Source organism: Protopterus annectens, chromosome 4.part0 (genome assembly GCF_019279795.1).
Source record: "Protopterus annectens isolate FY-2018-M chromosome 4.part0, PAN1.0, whole genome shotgun sequence".
NCBI lineage: Eukaryota > Metazoa > Chordata > Ceratodontiformes > Protopteridae > Protopterus > Protopterus annectens.
The window spans coordinates 207,521,719-207,541,928 of NC_056733.1; the positions used below are offsets into that span (position 1 = coordinate 207,521,719).

The 20,210-nt window shown below is 44.4% G+C and overlaps 1 protein-coding gene across 1 annotated transcript in view; it reads left to right on the plus strand.

Moving 5' to 3' along the window:
* ARHGDIA (Rho GDP dissociation inhibitor alpha) overlaps positions 1–20,210 on the plus strand; it is a 556,749-nt gene that overhangs the window by 373,116 nt on the left and 163,423 nt on the right. Inside the window, exon 4 of the mRNA XM_044068209.1 lies at positions 16,505–16,581. Within this exon, the coding sequence (XP_043924144.1) occupies positions 16,505–16,581 (77 nt within the window). The remainder of the gene's footprint in view (positions 1–16,504; positions 16,582–20,210) is intronic.

Here is a 20,210-nt window from a genome sequence, read left to right on the forward strand (position 1 = left end):
ATTTCAAAATGAATAGGAAATTGCATTCGCTTTTGTTACTCATTTCATGGAAAGACTGTACCAGCTAACATTAGACCTCATTCTACGAGAGCCGCAGCCACCTCCACAGCCTTCTTAAGAGGGGTGGCTACAAAGGACATTTTAGAAGCTGCCACATGGAGCTCCGTGCATACATTTGCCAAGCATTACAATTTACCTTTATATTCCAGATCCAGAGCAGGCTTTGCTACGGCTGTCCTGCAGGGTATCTTAGCTACACCATCCTTTTCCTAGTTCCTCCACCCCCAGATTGGCTATGGTATTCTACCCATATGTGTTGACTGCAGATGCATCCTTGAAGGACATAGTACAGTTTTGTACCTACCATAAATGTAGATGTCCGATAGGTATGCATCTGCAGTCAGGTTTACCCTCCCTCCTTCCCCTCTGTGGTATTCCTAGGGTTTTTACCCCTCTATTGGCTAGCTGGGGGGATCTATTATGGTGTATTTGTTTTTGCATATATATATATATCTATATATTTGTTTGCAAATGTTTGGATTTTTATTGCATTTCTCCAAATTTAGCCTTCCTAGAGGGCACCTGGCATCTGGGGCAAGAAACACTGAGGAAGATGGCGTCGGCTGACGCTTTTATACCCCAGGCGCTCTGACGTCGGGGAGGGAGCGACATCAGCCGACGCCGGACCCAGACTTTGGAATTCGGCCGACCGAAGGGCTGCCTGAGGCAGGACAAACCCATATGTGATGACTGCAGATGCATACCTATCGGACATCTACATTTATGGTAGGTACAAAACTGTACTTTTTATTTACATAATTTTAGCCTACCTTTTTGGGGGCACCTGACATCTGGGGCAAGAAACTGAATAAAATGGCGTCTGCTGCATCTTGACGACCTGACGTCAGGGAAGAGGCGACAGCAAACGACGCAGGACCCAAGACTTTGGAATTCAGGCCAACTGAGGGCAACCTGCCAGCAGGATAACCCAAATGTAATGACTGCAACAGTGAATACACTCTAACATCTACATTTATGGTAAGTGTACACAACTGTACTTTATCTGACCTCATTGCTTCCCCTCAATAGCAAGTCTGCAGTTACTTTGCCATGATTCCTACAAAGGGGGTTTCACCAAGAGACACACTAGTTCATGATTGACTACTATATGCCTTCCTTCCAATTCCACTCATCCCCAAGTTTATTCAGAAAGCATTATAGGGGATGAGCAAGGTTATCTTCATTGCCCCAGTTTGGGTTTGTCAGCTGTGGATGTTCATAGTGTTTCACTGTTGCAGTCATTGCATTTGTGTAATCTGCTGGTAGGTTGCCCACAGTCGGCCTGATTAACAAAGTCTTGGGTCCTGCGTCGGTTGCTGTCCCTTCCATGATGTCAGGTCATCAGGGGTCTCAAACATGCAGCCGATGCCATTACATCAGTCTTTCTTGCTGCGTGGAGCCCGAAGCAGAAGCAGTTTGCAAGTGCCGGTCGGCCTACTCCTGAAATTTTCATTTGAGTTTCAGAACCGAAGTCTTCAACTTAAAGTACCCTGTTGGGAAAACTTTTTCTTGCTCCTTACTGATGTCAGTAAAAGTTAATAATTGTATTACTTGTGGGAAGCAAATACCTCAAGGATTTTCATTTGTACTGTATTCCTTGCTTAGGCCCTGACCACAACGTTACCTTGCTGTCGGTTTTGTGCTTTATTTAATCAGCGCACTGTCCGTCGTCCATACATTTTTGCTTCAAAATGTTTTAGTTCTCTAATTATCCAGAAGTGACGGTTTGCCATCCGACTACTGGAATACCGAAAAACGCAAAGAAAGACAGGCTGTTCAGGTCCAAAACTGCCGACGACGCTTCTCCTAAGCCAGTCAGTTCGCCAGTACTCAGGTGCTTTCGCAGCCCCTGATACCTGCTACTCCTGATTCTCAGGCCTCTACTGAGACCCATTTGGAGTCTAGTATGCCGTGAGATGCATCACGTATGGAACCCACGGATGTCTCCACCTTGGATGGGTCCGGAGCCGCTGAGCAGACACCGGCTTCTGAGGGTGTATTCAGACCTACAGACTTGCATATTAAACCGACTCCAACTTCAGTGCTAAAGCCTAAATCTTGATCTATGTCTAAAAAAAAAGGCGCCCAGGCCACATGTTCAGGCCCCTAGCCTAAAAAACAAATGATCAAAATGGCTGAAGATTTAACTACTCTAATCGGGGGTAGTCAACCCACCCCCCAGGCCTAGGATTGAATTTGACTATTAATCTTTTGAACAGGACTGTTTCTTTTGACTCTTCTAATGATATTGGATTTGTCCATGCCTACTTATGAGGACTCTGATGCAGAGGATTCCATTCCCTCTGCTTCACCACCTGAGGATTTCTCTTTTTGGGGAAACTTTACATACCTTAAGGGAGCATTTCCACTGGGAAAGTCAGGATTTCTCAGAGTCCACAAAAAGAGGCTTAGGGATTTCCTTCCTCAGCATAGGCCTTTGGCTATACCTCCTCTACTACATATTGTTTTTTCGGAATCCAGTATGGCCCCTGATTCCTTGCCTCCAGCCCTTAGTAAACCAGACCGGTACTACAGGGTTCCTGAGTCCCACAAATTCCTTTTCAAAAATCCTGTTGCGGACCCTGAAACCATTTCTCAGGGGTCCAAGGGCATTAAGGCTTCTACTGCTAAAAATCCTAACCCTTCTGATAGAGACTCCAAAGCGCTGGATAGATGGGGTAAAAATGTTTATACTGCTGCAACCTTAGCAATCGGGGCTTTAAGCTGTCAATTCCATATGCAAAAATATCAACAGCATATCATGGGACTGCTTAAACAGAAAATGATGTTTATTTCTAGCTGTGTGGAGAATGAAGATTTGCAGGATTTATTGCATTCAGCTGAAAAAGTTGGCAAACTTACTTTGTAGTGTGGTTTGTCTTTCTGACATCTGGACATCTGGGGCGAAAGAATGAGGAATGACGCCGGTCATGCAAAGATAGTACCTCCCCGGACGATCTGGACCAGTCTAAGCGGCTTTATGACCGACTCTCTGGTTATGACTGGGGTATGGGCTGGGCGGGACGGATTCATACCCAAGTCAGAAGACAAGGGAATCTCGAACATCTACATTTATAATTTATGTAAAACTGTACTTTTTGATTCCTTAGAGGCCTCTTGTAGGGCTGCTGCTACTGGTTCTGTGCTTAGAAGGCATGCTTGGCTTAAGGAGCAATCTCTGTCTGATCATGTTAAAGCAAAACTTTTGGATGCTCCTTTACAGCAGGACCACCTATTTGGCAATAAGGCTGAAGAAGATGGAAGATGAAGCTAAATTTATGCAAACTGTGAAAGATTTATTACAAGTGCAACCTCCTAGATTTAGTAGGCATTGGCCTACTAAGAATTGGTCCTTTCCAGCTCCTTCCAGAGCCACTACGGCCAAACCCAGACATTCCAAAAGCACCAGGTTTCAGTCCCAAGGGACTTTCAGAACTAAGCAGTGGGGTGCTTCCACTTTGAAATCTGAAAACAACAAGGCACCACCCTATGGTAAACAGTCTTAATGACTTCCCTTTGAAATTACCAAGCACTTACCGCTTACCCACCCCTTTGGGGGGAGGAACTGTCTCTTCATTCCAGAAACTGGCAACTTATAACCCAGGACAAGTAGGTTTTAAAGTGTCCCAAGGATACAGATTTCATTTCCACACACTGCCAGCTCCAAACTGGTGGCCAGTCCTGCCCCCAACCAGTGGGCAGAGGCTCAGAAACAAGTACTTTCCCTCCCAAACATGGGGGCTATTCAGCTAGCACCAGAAGAGGAAAAGGGACAAGGTTTCTATTCCAGACTTTTCCTGGTACCCAGAAAAGACAAATGGTGACAAATTCTGGACATGTCTACTTTAAACACCTTTCTGGACATTCCAAAATTCAAGATGCTGACTCTTCATCAGTTACTTCCTATGCTAGGCAAGGATGCCTGGTTGGCAACTCTCGACTTGAGGCTTACGTGCATATCCCAGTCAGGGAATCTTGCAGAAGATTCCTATGATTCAAAGCAGGCTGCATGCATTATCAGTTCTCTGCACTGCCCTTTGGCTTGTCTACTGCGCCCAGGGTATTCACAAAGTGCCTGGCTCCAGTAAATTGCATTTTGCAGGTAAAGAAATATCCAGATATATCCATACCTGGACGATTGTCTAATTCAGGCAGAAAATCAGGCCATTCTTAAACATCTGGCGTTTGTAAAGAGTTCTCACCTGTCTAGGATACACCATAAACGAAAAATCTCAACTGGTACCATCTCAAAAGATTGCATTACAGGGTGCAAGCTTGAATGCAACTTCCCAGATGGCTTTCCTTATGCCAAAAAAAGCAAATTCATTTGGTGACCGACTTGGCCACAAAAACCCTGCTTATCTGCAAGGGAAATACTGCAAGCCTTGGGGTTCATGGCCTCCTGCATTCTTCTAATTCCATATGCAAGACGGCATATGAGAAAACTTCAGTGGTACTTAAAAAAATTTATGGAGTCAACGTTGTCACAGCCTGGAAACAATGATTCCTATCATTCCTTGCTTGCGCCTAGAGTTCCTATGATGGGCAGAGGCCTGCCACCACAGCAAGGGATTGCCATTCTCACCACCCCCTGCTGCCCAAACCTTAACTGCAGATGCATCAGACTATGTATGGGGGGCTCAACTGGCAGGGAAGTGCATTCAGGGCGAATGGAGCCCAAATCAAATGTACCTTCATATAATCAAAAATAAATGCTAGCTGTACAGAATGCACTGACAGCCTTCAAGGACTACCTTCACCCAGGGCAGTTACTGATAAAGACTGACAACACCATGGTTATGTGGTACATAAGTGGGGAGGGGGTACACATTCTTACCCCCTCTACAGACTAGCCATGGCATTTTGGAACACTGCCTTGAGCTACCAAGTACAACTGCAAGCTCAGTTCCTGCCAGGAAAGCAGAATGTTCTGGCAGACGAACTAAGCAGAAATCTCATGGACCCTCACGAATGGAAACTGGAACCATAGATTTTTAGCATGTTGACACGCAAATGGGGGAGTCCAGACATAGATCTTTTTGCCTCACCCCAGAACTACAAGTTGGATAAATTTTGCACAAGAACTCATCACAAAAAAGCCTGGAAAGTGGATGCTCTGTCCTTCATCTGGAAAAACCTATAAGTTTATGCCTTTCCTCTTCAAAGTTCTACTAAGTCAAACAGGACAAACCAATAATGATTTTGATTGCTCCAGACTGGCCTTGCCAACACTGGTACCCACTCCTGCACAGTGTCACACATTTCTCCGTGGCACCTACCCTTGTACACCTTCCTTACTGTCTCAGCAGGAGAACCAAAAGAACCAAATTCTGCACCCTCAGCTGCAAACATTGAATCTTGCAGCTTGGCTAATCACTTAAATTCCCCCTTGGCATCCCTCAGTAAACCTGTGTTGGATGTCATTTTGGAGTCGAAGACCTAGTACTAGACAATCTTATGCTGACAAATGGAAAAGATTCTGTGCCTGGAATCAGTCTCAAGGGATGAGCACAGCAGTGCCCAATTTACCTCCAATTTTGCAATACTTAACTGAGATGCTTCACAAGGGCCTGTCTTCCATAAAAATCCATGCCTGAGCCATTTCAGCTCATTACAACACAGACCTCCGCTTTCTCTCAGTCTTCTAAAGCAGCATCTCAGAGGTGCCAAAAACTTGAGACCACCCAGGAGAGCTCTAACCCCTGCCTGGGACCTTTAACTTTTTATTGGAGAAACTCACTCTACCTCCTTTCGAGCCAGCTGCAACTGCAGACTTAAAATTTCTTTCCTGGAAAGCAGCCTTCTATTTAGCAATCACTTCAGTTAAAAGGATATCTGAGTTACAGGCCCTTATGGCAGTGGAGCCTTTCATCATCTTTCATGCGGACAGGGTGTCACTCAGGACCAATCCATTCATGCCCAAGGTGGTATCCAGTGTGGCTCTTAATCAGTCCATTCATTTGCCAACTTTCTTTCCCATTCCACAGAACAAGGGAGAGTGGATTCTGCATTTATTGGATGTACACAGACAACTTAGATTCTACTTAGACAGGACTAAATCTCAAAATCTGAACTGCTGGTAGCATTTGCTGCAGGGACAGAGGGGAAGGCCATTTCAAAGCAAAATATTTCTAAATGGATAAGTCATCGTATTAATTTCTGTTATAAGCACCATGGAAAACCTATCCCCCAGGGGATCAGATCTCCTTCCACCAGGGCTGCATCTACTTCAGCAGCCTTTCTCAGAGGCCTTCCTGCCAGGGATATTCTAGGAGCTGCTACCTGAAGTTCAGTTCATACTTTCACCAAGCATTATTTATTACTTACCAGTTTTTTCTAAATCCAGAGCTGGCTTTGCCACTGCTGTTTTGCAGGGCCTTATAACTGTTCCTAATGCTGTATAAATCCATCCTCCCAACCGTAGTTTTGGGAATCTACCCAAATGTAATGACTGCAACAGTGAAACACGATTAACATAGTACAGTTGTGTACACTTACCATAAATGTAGATGTTAGTGTATTCACTGTTGCAGTCCTGGTTACCCTCCCTCCAGCTCCTGTATTATATATAAACTGATGTACTGGCGTTGGCTGCATGTTTTATACCCCTGACGTCATGGAAGAGGGGACAGCAACCGATGCAGGACCCAAGTTAATCAGGCCGACTGAGGACAACCTGCCAGCAGATTACCCAAATGTAATGACTGCAACAGTGAATACACTTGAATATCTACATTTATGGTAAGTGTACACAACTGTACTTTCTCTGCACTGCCCTTTGGCTTATCTACTGCGCTCAGGGTATTCACAAAGTGCCTAACTCCAGTGATTGCATTTTGCAGGCAAAGAAATATTCAAATATACCCATATCTGGACGATTGTCTAATTCAGGCAGAAAGCCAGGACATACTTCTGAATCATCTGGCCTTTGTAAAAAGGGTTCTAACTTGTCTGGGGTACACCATAAATGAAAACAGATCACAACTGGTACCCTGTCAACAAATTCCATTCCTGGGAGCAAGCTTGAATACAACATCCCAGATGGCTTACCTCACGCCAGGAAAAGCAAACTCATTTGACAACCTACTTCAAGACAAGTAGCCACAAAAACACTGTTATCTGCAAGACAAAAACTGCAAGCCTTGGGGTTCATGGCCTCCTGCATTCTTCTAATTTCATATGCAAGACTGCATATGAGGAAACTACAGTGGTATCTAAAAAGCCTATGGAGTCAGCATTCTCACAGCCTAGAAACCGTGATTCCTATCTTACCTTGCCTGCGCCTAGAGTTCCTTTGGTGGGCAGAGGCCTGCCACCAAAACAAGGGACTACCTTTCACACCACCCCCTGCCGCCCAAACCCTAACACATGCATCAAACTATGCATGGGGCCTCACCTGGCAGGGAAGTGCATTCAGGGAAAATGGAACCCAAGCCAAATGCATCTGCATATCAATCAAAAAGAAATGTTACGTGTACAGAATGCACGGACAGCCTTCAAGGACTACATTCTTCCAGGACAGCTACTGGTAAAGACTGACATCACCACGGTTATGTGGTACATAAGCAGGGGGTACACATTCTTACCCCCTCTGCAGACTCCATGGCATTGTGGAACACAGCCTTGAGCTACCAAGTGCACCTACCAGCTCAATTCCTGCCAGGAAAGTGAAATACACTGGCAGATGGACTAAGCAGAAACCTTATGGACCCACAGAGTGGAAACTGGAACCAAGGATTTTCAACATGTTGACAAGCAAATAGGGAGCCCGGATATAGACCTGTTTGCCTCCCCCCAGAACTACCAATTGGACAGATTTTGCACAAGGACTCACCACAAACAAGCCTGGAAAGTGGATGCTCTGTCCTTCAGCTGGAAAAACCTATCAGTCTATGCTTTCCCCCCGCTGCCTCTGCTCTTCAAACAGGACAAGCCAAGGATGATTCAGATTGCTCCAGACTGGCCACGCCAACACTGGGTACCCCCTTCTGCACAGCGTCACGGTCATCCCCATGGCACCTGCCTCAGACTCCTTCCCTGCTGTCTCAGTAGGAGAATCAGTTTCTGCACCCTCAGCTTCCAACACTGAACATTGCAGCCTGGCTAATTAACTTCTCCCGTACCATCCCTCAGCAAACCTGTGATGGATGTAATCTTAGAGGCAAGAAGGCCTAGTACTAGAAAATCGTATGCTGAAAAATGGAAAAGATTCTGTGCCTGGAACCAATCTCAAGGGATGAGCACAGCAGCGCCTAATTTACCTCAGATTTTACAATACTTAACTGAGATGCTTAACAAGGGCCTGTCTTTTTCCTCCATTAAAATTCACGCCTCAGCCATTTCAGCTCATTACAACACAGAACCCTCCCCTCTTCTCTCATCCACTGCTCAAGCAGTACCTCAGAGGGGCCAAAAATTTGAGACCACCCAGGAGAGCTCCAACCCCAGCCTGGGACCTTAACTTTGTGTTGGAGAAACATTCTCCCTCCTTTCGAGCCAGCTGCTACTGCAGACTTAAGTTTTCTTTCTTGGAAAACAGCTTTCCTTTTAGCAATTACTTTGGCTAGAAGGGTATCTGAATTACAGGCTCTTATGGGAGTGGAGCCTTTCATCATCTTTCATGCGGACAGGGTATCACTCGGGACCCAATCCATCCTTCATTCCCAATGTGGTATCCAGTGTGGCTCTAAATCAGTCAATTTCATTTGCCAACCTTCTTTCCCAGTCCACAGAACAAAGGGGAACGGATTCTGTATTCCTTGGATGTGCATAGACAACTTAGATTCTGCTTGGACAGGACTAAACCTCAAAGAAAATATGAACAACTGGCAGCATTTGCTGCAGGGACAGAGGGGAAGGCTATTTCAAAACCATTTCTAAATGGATAAGCCATTGCATTTATTTCTGCTATAAGCACCATGGAATACCTATCCTCCAGGGGATCAGACCTCTATCCACTAGGGCTGCATCTACTTCTACAGCCTTTCTCAGAGGCATTCCTACCAGGGACATTCTAGAAGCTCCTACCTGGAGTTCTGTACATTCACCAAGCATTACCATTTGCCAATTTTCTCTAAATCCAGAGCTGGCTTTGCCACTGTAATCTTGCAGGGCCTTCTAGCTGCTCCTAATGCTTTCTAAGTTCCTCCGTCCAACCATAGCTTTGGGAATCTACCCAATTGTAATGACTGCAACAGTGAAACACGAAAAACATAGTACAGTTGTGTACACTTACCGTAAATGTAGATGTTCGAGTGTATTCACTGTTGCAGTCCTGGTTACCCTCCTTCCTTCTCCCTAACTTCTTTTGGCTATACCTCTACTTTCCTTTACTATGCTTAAAAGCCTTTCTGGGGTATTTGCTTTTTTGTTGGAGGTATACTTTTGTGTTTTTGTTTAATTGCTCCCCATTAGGGGGGCACCTGACATCTGGGGCAAGAAAAACTGATGTAATGGCGTCTGCATGTTTTATACCCCTGACTACCTGACATCATGGAAGAAGGGACAGCAATCGACGCAGGACCCAAGACTTTGTTAATCAGGCCAACTGAGGGCAACCTGCAAGCAGATTACCCAAATGTAATGACTACAACAATGAATACACTTGAACATCTACATTTATGGTAAGTGTACACAACTGTACTTTATGTAGCCCCTGTATGTTTCATAACTCTTGAGTTTAGAATATTAAGTGATATTAATAGCTTGTGTTTGTGTTCTCCTTTATTGTGGTTTCCAGTGCTTTACTGCCATTGGTGCTCCATGTTCTGGCTCCACAGTAAAAGAGGTGGCTGCTTCAGCTTGTGTATTTGTTTTTTCACGACAAGGAAAACATTTAGATGTCCTTCAAGGATGCATCTGCAGTCATAACATATGGGTTGTCGTGCCTCAGGCAGCCCTTTGGTCGGCCGGATTCCAAAGTCTGGGTCTGGCCTCGGCTGATGTCGCACTTTCCCCGACGTCAGAGAGTCTGGGGTATAAAAGCATCAGCCGACGCCATTTTCCTCAGTCTTTCTTGCCGCGTGGTGCCCGAAGCAGAAGTAGTTCGCAAGTGCCGGTCTGCCAGCTCATGTGATTCAGCTACCGAAGACTTTGAAAAAGCTAAGTACCCCATTGGGGACTCTTTCTTGCCTCAGCCAATGTCAGATAAAGTAAATGTTTAACTTGTGGGAAACAAATACCTCATAAGGATTTCCACTCTTACTGCCTCCCTTGCTTAGGCCCAGACCACGACGTCTCTGCCTGCTCTGCCTGTGCTTCCTTCAACCGACGAACTCTTAGACGTCGGTCGGAGTTTGCAGAGGAATTTTTTGGGGCTAATTTTGCGTATAAGATGCCGTCGGAGACTCCGACTTTGCATGTGGTTAAAAAAACGGAAGGACAAGGACCGACCCTCGAGGCCCGCGGTTTCGGCTGAAACCACGGTCAGGCCTACCGCGAGTGTCTCTGTTTCGGCTGAAACAGAGTCCTCGGTGCTTCCTGTTACTGAATCCATTCAACCGACTACCTCGGCCCCGGAGGCTCCGGCCGAGTCTGTTATTGAATTACCTACGGAAACTGGAGTCCAGGACATGTCCGACACCATTCCTTTAGACAAGTCTACTCCTGCACGTGGTGCAGCCAGACCCCCTGCTTCCATGTCCATTAAGGCCTTCTGTAGGGCTAAAGCTGCCAAACTTGCTAAAGCTTTGCCTCCCAAGACTACCTCTCTGAGGCCTTCTACTGGCACTCAGATTCTCATCCTAGCAGAGGATCTTATCTCTTTAATTAGAGGTTCTCAACCTCACCCGGACAGGGGCTTTCTTCCACCACCAGACAAAAGGCACAGGGTTGAGCCCTCTGACCCCCACTCTTCAGATGAGTCTACGGATGAATCTGTGTTGTCAGAGCACCAGCAGGAGGCTTATTCGGCCTACGAGGATTCTGATGCTGAACAATCTATTCCTTCGGCCTCCCCTCCTGAAGAGTTTTCTTTTGGTGAAACCCTGCACTCTGAGAGAACATTTTCAATGGTAGGGCCAGGAATTTTCTGATTCTAGAAAGAGATTAAGGACCTTTTTACATTTACCTCGGCATAGGCCTTTAGCTATACCTCCTGTCTTGAATGTTATTGATGATGTGTACTCTGATGCTAGTACAGCCCCTGATTCTCTCCCTCCGGCTCCTGCCAAACCTGATAGGTACTACAGGGTCCCGGATTCTCATCTACACCTGTACAAGGCCCACACTGCAGACCCAGAAACTATTTCCCAGGGCCCAAAAGGGGTTGCAGCTGCCACTGCTAAAAATCCTCTACCTTCTGAAAGGGAGTCTAGAGCTTTAGAGAGATGGGGAAAGAAAGTTTATACTTCTGCAACTCTTTCCATGAGGGCATTAAATTGTCAATTTCATATGATTCAGTACCAAGAGTATTTGTTAGATGAATTGTATAAGAAGCTTTCCTCCTCTGAACCCCTTGACCGTAAATCACTTCAGGATCTGGTACATAACTCACAGTAGGTTAGCAACCATTTTTTGCAGTGTGGTTGATGCACTGGAAGCTTCATGTAGGTCAGCTATGACAGGGGCAGTTATACGAAGGCATGCCTGGTTGAAGGAACAGTCTCTACCGGATCATGTTAAAGGTAAGCTCCTGGATGCTCCAATGGAAAAACAGAAATTATTTGGTTCCACGGCTCAGGAGGTCTTAAAGAAGTTTGAAGAAAAGGCAAAATCTGTGCAAACGGTCAAGGATTTTCTGCAGGTACAACCACCGAGATTCAGCAGAAATTGGCCTGCTAAAACTTGGTCTTTTCCGGACTCAGGCAGATCCAAGAGAGGCAGGAACAGGCGTGCCAGAGGTAGAGGGCAAGCTAGAGGCTCCTACAGAGGCCGTCAGTGGCAGCCTCCCAACCAGAGAGGTAGTGCAGGAACAACAACTGCTGCACCAGGACAGACTCTGACTTAATCTTGACCCCGCCGACCAGGGCTCAATTAGAAGCACCATTGGGCAGAAAGCTTTCTTTATTTTCAAAAATTTGGCATTACATTACAAGGGACTCATGGACACTGCAAATAATAGACAAAGGATACAGGTTCCATTTCCACACATTGCCAAAAAGAAAAGGAATGCCAGACCTGCCACCAAATCAGAGGGCAGAGGCTTTGAAGCAAATCACCAAATTACTACAAATGAAAGCCATAGAAAAGGTACCTCTTTCAGAACAAGGCCAAGGATTTTACTCCAGATTATTCCTTGTTCCAAGAAAAGAAAATCAATGGAGGCCTATTCTCGACCTGTCCGCACTGAATACCTACCTCATTGTGCCAAAATTCAAGATGCTGACCCTACAGCAGCTTCTTCCCATGCTGGGCAAGGAGTCTTGGCTGGTGACTCTAGATCTCAAGGAGGCATACCTGCATGTCCCTGTTCGACAAAGTTGCAGAAGACGCCTCAGATTTCTTGCAGGATCAGAGCATTATCAATTCTCAGCATTGCCCTTTGGCTTATCTACTGCGCCCAGAGTATTCACGAAATGCCTGGTATCAGTAATTGCACACTGCAGACTTCAGGGGATTCAAATCTACCCATATCTGGACGACTGTCTGATACAAGCGGACAACAAAGAAAATTTGTTAAAGGACTTGAACTATGCCATCCAACTATTACAGGCCTTGGGATACACAGTCAACATCCAAAAATCAAGACTTGTTCCATCCCAAACAATAACCTTTTTGGGTGCAGATCTCTAGACACAACCACCCAAATGGCCTTTCTCACAGAAGAAAAACAAAAACAACTTCCAGACTATTTCAAGAATCTGACAAGACAAACTCAGCTGACTGCAAGGAAAATCCTGCAGGCCCTGGGTTACATGGCATCCTGCATAATTCTAATTCCTCAAGCCAGGCTGCATATGAGAAAATTGCAATGGTACCTAAGGAGTGTATAGACTCAGCACAGTCACAGCTTAGAAAATTTGATTCCACTCATTCCTTGCCTTCAAAAGGAATTCTTGTGGTGGGCTCAAGCCTGCCAGTCCAACAGAGGGTTGCCTTTCAACAAACCAAACCATCACCACGGACGCTTCAGACCGAGGTTGGGGAGCACACATGGAGGACAAATGTATCCAAGGGCTATGGTCTCAAGGACAGCTACACATGCACATAAACCAAAAGGAAATGCTGGCAGTGATGCACGCAATCGAGGCCTTCAAACCTTTCCTTCAACAGGGCCACCTGCTAATAAGGACAGACAACACCACAGTTATGTGGTACATAAACAAGCAAGGAGGCACGCATTCCTACCCTCTATGCAGACTGGCTATGAATCTATGGGAGCTTTGCTTGAAACTCAAGTATACAACTACAGTCCCAGTTCGTGCCAGGGAAAGACAATACTCTGGCAGACAGCTTAAGCAGAACTACCATGGATGCACATGAATGGATGCTTAACCCAGACATCATCTTACTCATAACACAAACATGGGGAAGGCCGGAGATGGACCTGTTCGCCTCACCCCACAATCATCAACTGAAAATTTTTTGCTCAAGGACATACCACCCACAAGCATGGAAGGTGGACACTCTTTCTTTTGGCTGGAAAGCTCAGTCTATGCTTTCCCACCACTCCCATTAATGTCCAAGGTTTTACTGAAGATCAGGGCAGAACAGCCAAGAGTGATTCTGATAGCTCCAGACTGGCCAAGGCAGCACTGGTACACACTGTTGAAGAGCTTGTCACAGACAAAACCGTGGCCTCTACCCCTATGGCCACTTTTTCTGACGCAGAACAATTTCAAGATCCTGCATCCCAACCTAAAAACCTTGCAGCTAACTGCCTGGAGAATACCATGACTCCTACTCAGAACAGCTTATCCCAGAGGGTAAAGGACATTATTATGGAAGCTCGCCATCCTTCCACAAGGAAGACATACTCAGCAAAATGGAAAAGATTTCTCATTTGGAACACAGCAAAAGGCCTAGATGTGACAGTGATGAGCATGGCACATATACTGGAATACTTAGCAGAATTGTTCCACAATGGCCTATCTTATTCTTCCATTAAGATACATGCCTCAGCAATTTCAGCAGAATACAATGTAAATCCACCTGTCTTCTCGCATCCTCTCCTAAGACAATTTCTCAGAGGAATCAAAAACATCAATCCTCCAAGGAGACCATCTTTACCTACTTGGGACCTTAACTTTGTGCTGGAAAAACTAACACTTCCTCCCTTTGAACCAGCAGCATCGGCAGATCCACAGTTTCTGTCTTGGAAAACTGCATTCCTTCTGGCCATAACTTCAGCAAGAAGAGTATCTGAGTTACAAGCTTTAATGGCAGTGCAGCCATTCCTTATTTTTCATCAAGACAGAGTTTCATTAAGAACCAATCCTACTTTTATGCCAAAGGTGGTATCTAGGGTATCCTTGAACCAAGCAATTCACTTGCCTACATTCTTCCCAAATCCACAAAATAAAGGGGAGAAACTTCTACACACTCTGGATATACACAAACAATTATGCTACTATTTGGACAGAACTAAAAGTTACAGAAAGACTGACCAACTGTAGCATATGCTGTTGGGGCACAAGGAAAAGCAATTTCCAAACATCCAGTTTTAAAATGGATAGGAAATTGCATTCGCTTTTGCTACTCCTTTCATGGAAAGACTGTTCCTGTGAATATTAGGCCTCATTCCACGAGAGCCACAGCCACCACTACAGCCTTCCTAAGAGGGGTGGCTGCCAAGGACATTTTAGAAGCTGCTACATGGAGCTCCGTGCATACATTTGCCAAGCATTACAATTTACCTTTATACTCCAGATCCAGAGCAGGTTTTGCTACAGCAGTCCTGCAGGGTATCTTAACTACACCATCATTTTCTTAGTACCTCCACCCCCAGATTGGCTATGGTATTCTACCCATATGTTATGACTGCAGATGCATCCTTGAAGGACATAGTACAGTTTTGTACCTACCATAACTGTAGATGTCCGATAGGTATGCATCTGCAGTCAGGTTTACCCTCCCTCCTTCCCCTCTGGTATTCCTAGGGTGCTTACCCCTCCATTAGCTAGCTGGGGGAATCTGTTATGGTGTATTTGTTTGTGTATGTATATATATATATATATATATATATATATATATATATATGTGTGTGTGTGTATATATGTATATATATTTTTTTTTGCATTGTTTGGAATTTTTTGGCAATTTTATCCAAATTTAGCCTTCCTAGAGGGCACCTGGCATCTGGGGCAAGAAAAACTGAGGAAAATGGCGTCGGCTGATGCTTTTATACCCCAGACTCTCTGACGTTGGGGAAAGTGCGACATCAGCCGAGGCCAGACCCAGACATTGGAATCCGGCCGACCGAAGGGCTGCCTGAGGCAGGACAACCCATATGTTATGACTGCAGATGCATACCTATCGGACATCTCCATTTATGGTAGGTACAAAACTGTACTTTCTGGGCAGCCCTTCTTTAAGCCTCCCATTTTTTTCCCTTAAGTAAGAGAATGAGGACTTTAAGGAGAGATAACTTCCAAAGGGAATTAACCTAAAAAAAAATCCTGCAAGAATTTTACATTGGCATTAACTGTGAAACTGTGCTACCTCTAAAGTTGAGCGCTATGGAAATGCACTGAAGCCCAGTATTCTGCATCAACTCCCAGGCTTAGTTATTTCTTTGCACTGTTTTTTGTGATACTAGTGTTAAAGATGAGGACCAGTAGACTCAAACTTGAGTTTTAATCCTATTTGTAAGGTTTCCTACTGTACTATAGGTGCACATGCATTATAGGTTGCTCTAAGAAAATAGCCTTGGAGTAAATTGATTTCTGGCACACCAGCATTTAGCTGCTTTGAATGAAACTGCACCTTTACATGACTTGGCCTGAACAGGGCTGTTTGACTGCCACACTTAGTCTTGTCAGTTTTAGTGCACATTTCACATTGGTACCTTGCAAGGAGTTGCCACTTCTGTTTAAATTTCTGGCCAGAAGTGAGAAGGGTAGAAAGAGCCAAATATGTTTTTAGTTATGTTTGCCTTTTGTCTGATTCCTGCTTTTATGGCAAGTGTACTTGCATGTAACTGTACGTTTTTCATTAAAGTTCATAGGTTAGTACTAAGTTAACTGCCCTCGAGTCATTTTAAGCCTAGCCAATTGTCCCTTGCAAGACTCAAACCGTGCACCTTGTGTTTGTAAGGCAAACACCTTAACCATTAGGCCACCCCCCTAACCCCTAAAAGTAAACTTTTTAAGATGGAATGAAGTTCTTTGTAGATATTTGCTCCATGTCTCGCCTGTAAAGTAATGTCAGCCTCTTCGTTCAAGTGACTGTAGATGCTGTTAGAACGGAACAAATTTCCTTCCAGTTTAAGTTGTTACGGGTTTTAGATTAGTGCGGAGTCAAAAGGCGGACCAGTTAAAATTTAACTATCTTTTTCTTTCACCAGGTGACTTGGAAGCCTTCAAGAAGCAGAACTTTGTAGTGAAGGAAGGTGTGGAATATCAGATCAAAATCTGTTTTCTGGTAAATAGCTTTCATATATTGCTATAAATTGCTTGGCTTTCAGGTTTCTCTGCTTCTCTTATTGTATACAGTTTGTACTGTGTTCTCATTGGATTCTCTGCTAAAGTTGTTTGTGCAATATATATTACAGGTGAGGAGCTTTTCCAGGATGGTGCGCAAGCATATCTATTAACACATTTATTAGACTTTAGAAGTAATGTTTATTTGTTCAAGTAGATCATCACTACTGCAGTTGGTCTCAGAGCTTTTCTCCTTACACCCTGCAACAGTCTTGCATATTCCACCTTCTGGATGTCTCCACTTTTTTTTAATAAAGGGTACAATTTTTCATCTTCAGGTCTTTCTTGCCACAGTGTTACCAAGTCAAGACATCTGATCAACCTATCAGACAAGGCCATGAGCAGAAGAGTGCATAGTTATAGTTTATGTATAGTTATTTGATGTTTTGGTGGTATTTGCTCAGTACAGGACTTAAGGTTTTCAGAAGTTTCTGCTGTCTGTATGGAGTTCTGGATATTTGCAAACAGAAGTTTGCTTATGTTCAAGAGCAAATGCGTTTGGAAAAGACAAATTAAAAATAAGCACAGTAAGTATGTGTGTTTAGACCTTGACCCCTACATCACTGTTCATGACATTTGTTGAGACTTTGGTCTGAAAACTTTTAAAGAGCCATTATCCTAATGAACTTAAATAAGAAACCATAACATTCATAAGTCCTCATTGTCTTAAGAGCAGTGGTTCTGTCATTTCTCATGACCCAGGCTAAAATTAATGGACTTCTTGGGGCCTTCTCAGTCTGAGGACACCCGTAATGAGGTGGTTCTTGAACAGACCTTGATCTCTACAGCTGTAGCACCACCTTCTGACAGCACCTCTGAGGAGTTGGTCATGTACCAGTCTGAATGTATGTTTATTTTTTTAATGTTTGAGTACACCCCCTGGCCACCAGCCCCTAGGACGCCAGATTAAAACCTAAGAACTCGTAATTATATATGTGTGTACGTTTGTATGCATGTATATAAATTAGCAGATTCAGATGCTCGCACTTTGTAGGCTATTACAGTAGCAACCCACTTGGAGGAACGCTTCACTTAATGATAGAGGATAGGCTGCTGGATAAGTATGACAGAATTTGCAGTTCGTTGCATGATCTTTAGAGCTTTGCACTGTTTGCCTTGCATTGAAATTCAAGGGGATTTATACTATAACAGATTTTGGAGCATTGTTCTCCAGAAAAAGTGGAACCTAAGGGGCCCTCTTGTGCTTCTGATCCAGATGGCCATCCAGCTAGCTGAGCATGGCAGTAAGCAACTTGGGTCACCTCCCTTGGGACAAATTTAAGACTTGCTTGGTTGTGTGCAACTTGTGGCTGAAGATATTAAAGCCAAGTTGATAAATGCTTCCCTAAACAGGGAAACTGCCATTTGGGTCTCAATCATGTTAATTTTAAGAAACTGGAAGAAAAGGGGAAAGTGGTGGAAAATGACATGTATACGGTTTCCCCTGCCTAAAAATAATTTTCCAAACAAGCAGAGTGTCTCAAGAAAATAAGGGAGGGGGTAAACAGTCCAGAGGAAATAGGCCCTTTCAGAAGAAAACAAAATGGAGAAGAACAAGGAAAGGCAGAGGTTAAAGTTTTGGCCATCCAAAGGATTAGCTGTGAATGGTTCAGCCTAGATGTTCGTGTTTCACTGTTGCAGTCATCACATTTGGGTTAGCTGCTTGCAGTAGCCCTCAGTCGGCCTGATTATCAAAGTCTTGTGTCCTGCGTCGGTTGCTGTCTCATCTTCCATGACATGTCATCAGGGGTATAAAGCATGCAGCCAACGCCATTACATCGTGCAGTGCCCGAAGCAGAAGCAGTTCGCAAGTGCCAGTCGGCAGACTCCTGAAATTTTCATTTGAGTTTCAGAACCGAAGTCTTCAACTAAAGCCAAGTTACCCATTGGGGAAACCTTTTCTTGCTCTAAACCAATGTCATTAAAAGTCAGTAATTGTATTTCTTATGGAAAGCAAATACCTCAGATTGTCATTCATACTGTATTCCTTGCCTAGGTCCTGACCATGACATACCTCACTGTCGGTTTTGTGCCTTATTTAAATCACAAACTATTCATCGATATATTTTCGCTTCTAAATATTTTGGTACTCTGTTCAATTATCCAGATATGTCTTCGGTAAGCCACCCGACTACCGACGTTCCGAAAAAACACAGATAGACAGGCTGCCTAGGTCCAAAGCTGCCGATGACTCTTCTAAGCTAGTCACCAGTTTGCTGGTACTCGGTGAGGCGCTTTTGCAGCCCTTGATACCTGCTACTTTAGATTCGCAGGTCTCTACTGAGACCCATTCAGAGTTCTGTATGCCATGAGATGCTTCAACTGTGGAACCTGTGGATGTCTTTTCCTTGGATGGGTCTGGAGCCGCTGTGCAGGCACCGGCTTCTGAGGGTGTATTCAGGCCTACTGACTTGCATATTAAACCGACACCGTCTTAAAGGCCTAAAACTAGCACCATAACTAGGAAACTGACGCGCAGACTGCATGGCCAGGCCTTCATGCCTAAAAAAGAATGGCTGAAGACCTTATTACTTTAATCAGGGAAGCCAACTTTCTCCCTCTAAGAGACCTATGACTGAATTTGCTTGTGATACTTCTGACCAGGATTCTGAAATTTGTCTCCTGGTGACAAGGATTTACTCTTATCTACTTATGAGGATTCTGATGCAGAGGACTCTATTCCCTCTGCTTTTCTCCCAGAGGATTTTTCTTTTGGTGAAACCTTGCATACTCTTAGGGAACATTTTCACTGGGAAAGCCTGGATTACTCTGATTCTAAAAAGAGGCTTAGAGATTTCTTACTCCTTCCCCAACACAGGCCTTTAGCTATCCCTCCTGTGCTGGACATGGTTGATGCCTTTTTTAAATCTAGCTTGGCCCCAGACTCTTACCAGGAAACCTGATGGATATTACAGGGGTACTGATTCTCAAGTTATTTTTTAAAAGTCCTACTGTGGATCTTGAGTCCATTTCACAGGGACCCAAGGGCATTAAGACTACTACTGCCAAAAATCCTACCCCCTCTGTTAGAGATTCCAGGGCCCTGGATAGATGGGGTAAGAAGGTATACACCTCTGCAACCTTGGCCATCAGGGCCTTAAATTGCCAGTTTCATATGTTAAAGTATCAGCAGCATATTATTGGACTGTTTAAACAGAAAATGATTCCTGATTTGTGCTGAAAATAAGGATTTACAGGATTTAATGCATTCTGCTGAACAGGTTGGAAAGCATACTTTGCAATGTGGTTTTGATTTACTAGAGGCATATTGCAGGGCTGCTGTCAACGGGTCTGTATTTAGAAGGGATGCTTGCCAGATCATGTTAAAACTAAATTGCTGGATGCTCCTTTAAATCAGGCCTCCTGATTGAAAACAAAGCAGAAGTTCCTAAAAAGATGTAGGAAAAAGCTAAATTTATGCAAACTGTTAAAGATTTTTTTTTTTTACAAGTGCAGCCTCCAAGATTTAGTAGGCATTGGCCCTCATAAAATTGGTCCTTTCCTGCCTCTTCCAGGCCTTCTCAGTTCAAATCCAGAACCAGCAGAACACCCAGGCTTCAGTCCCAAGGT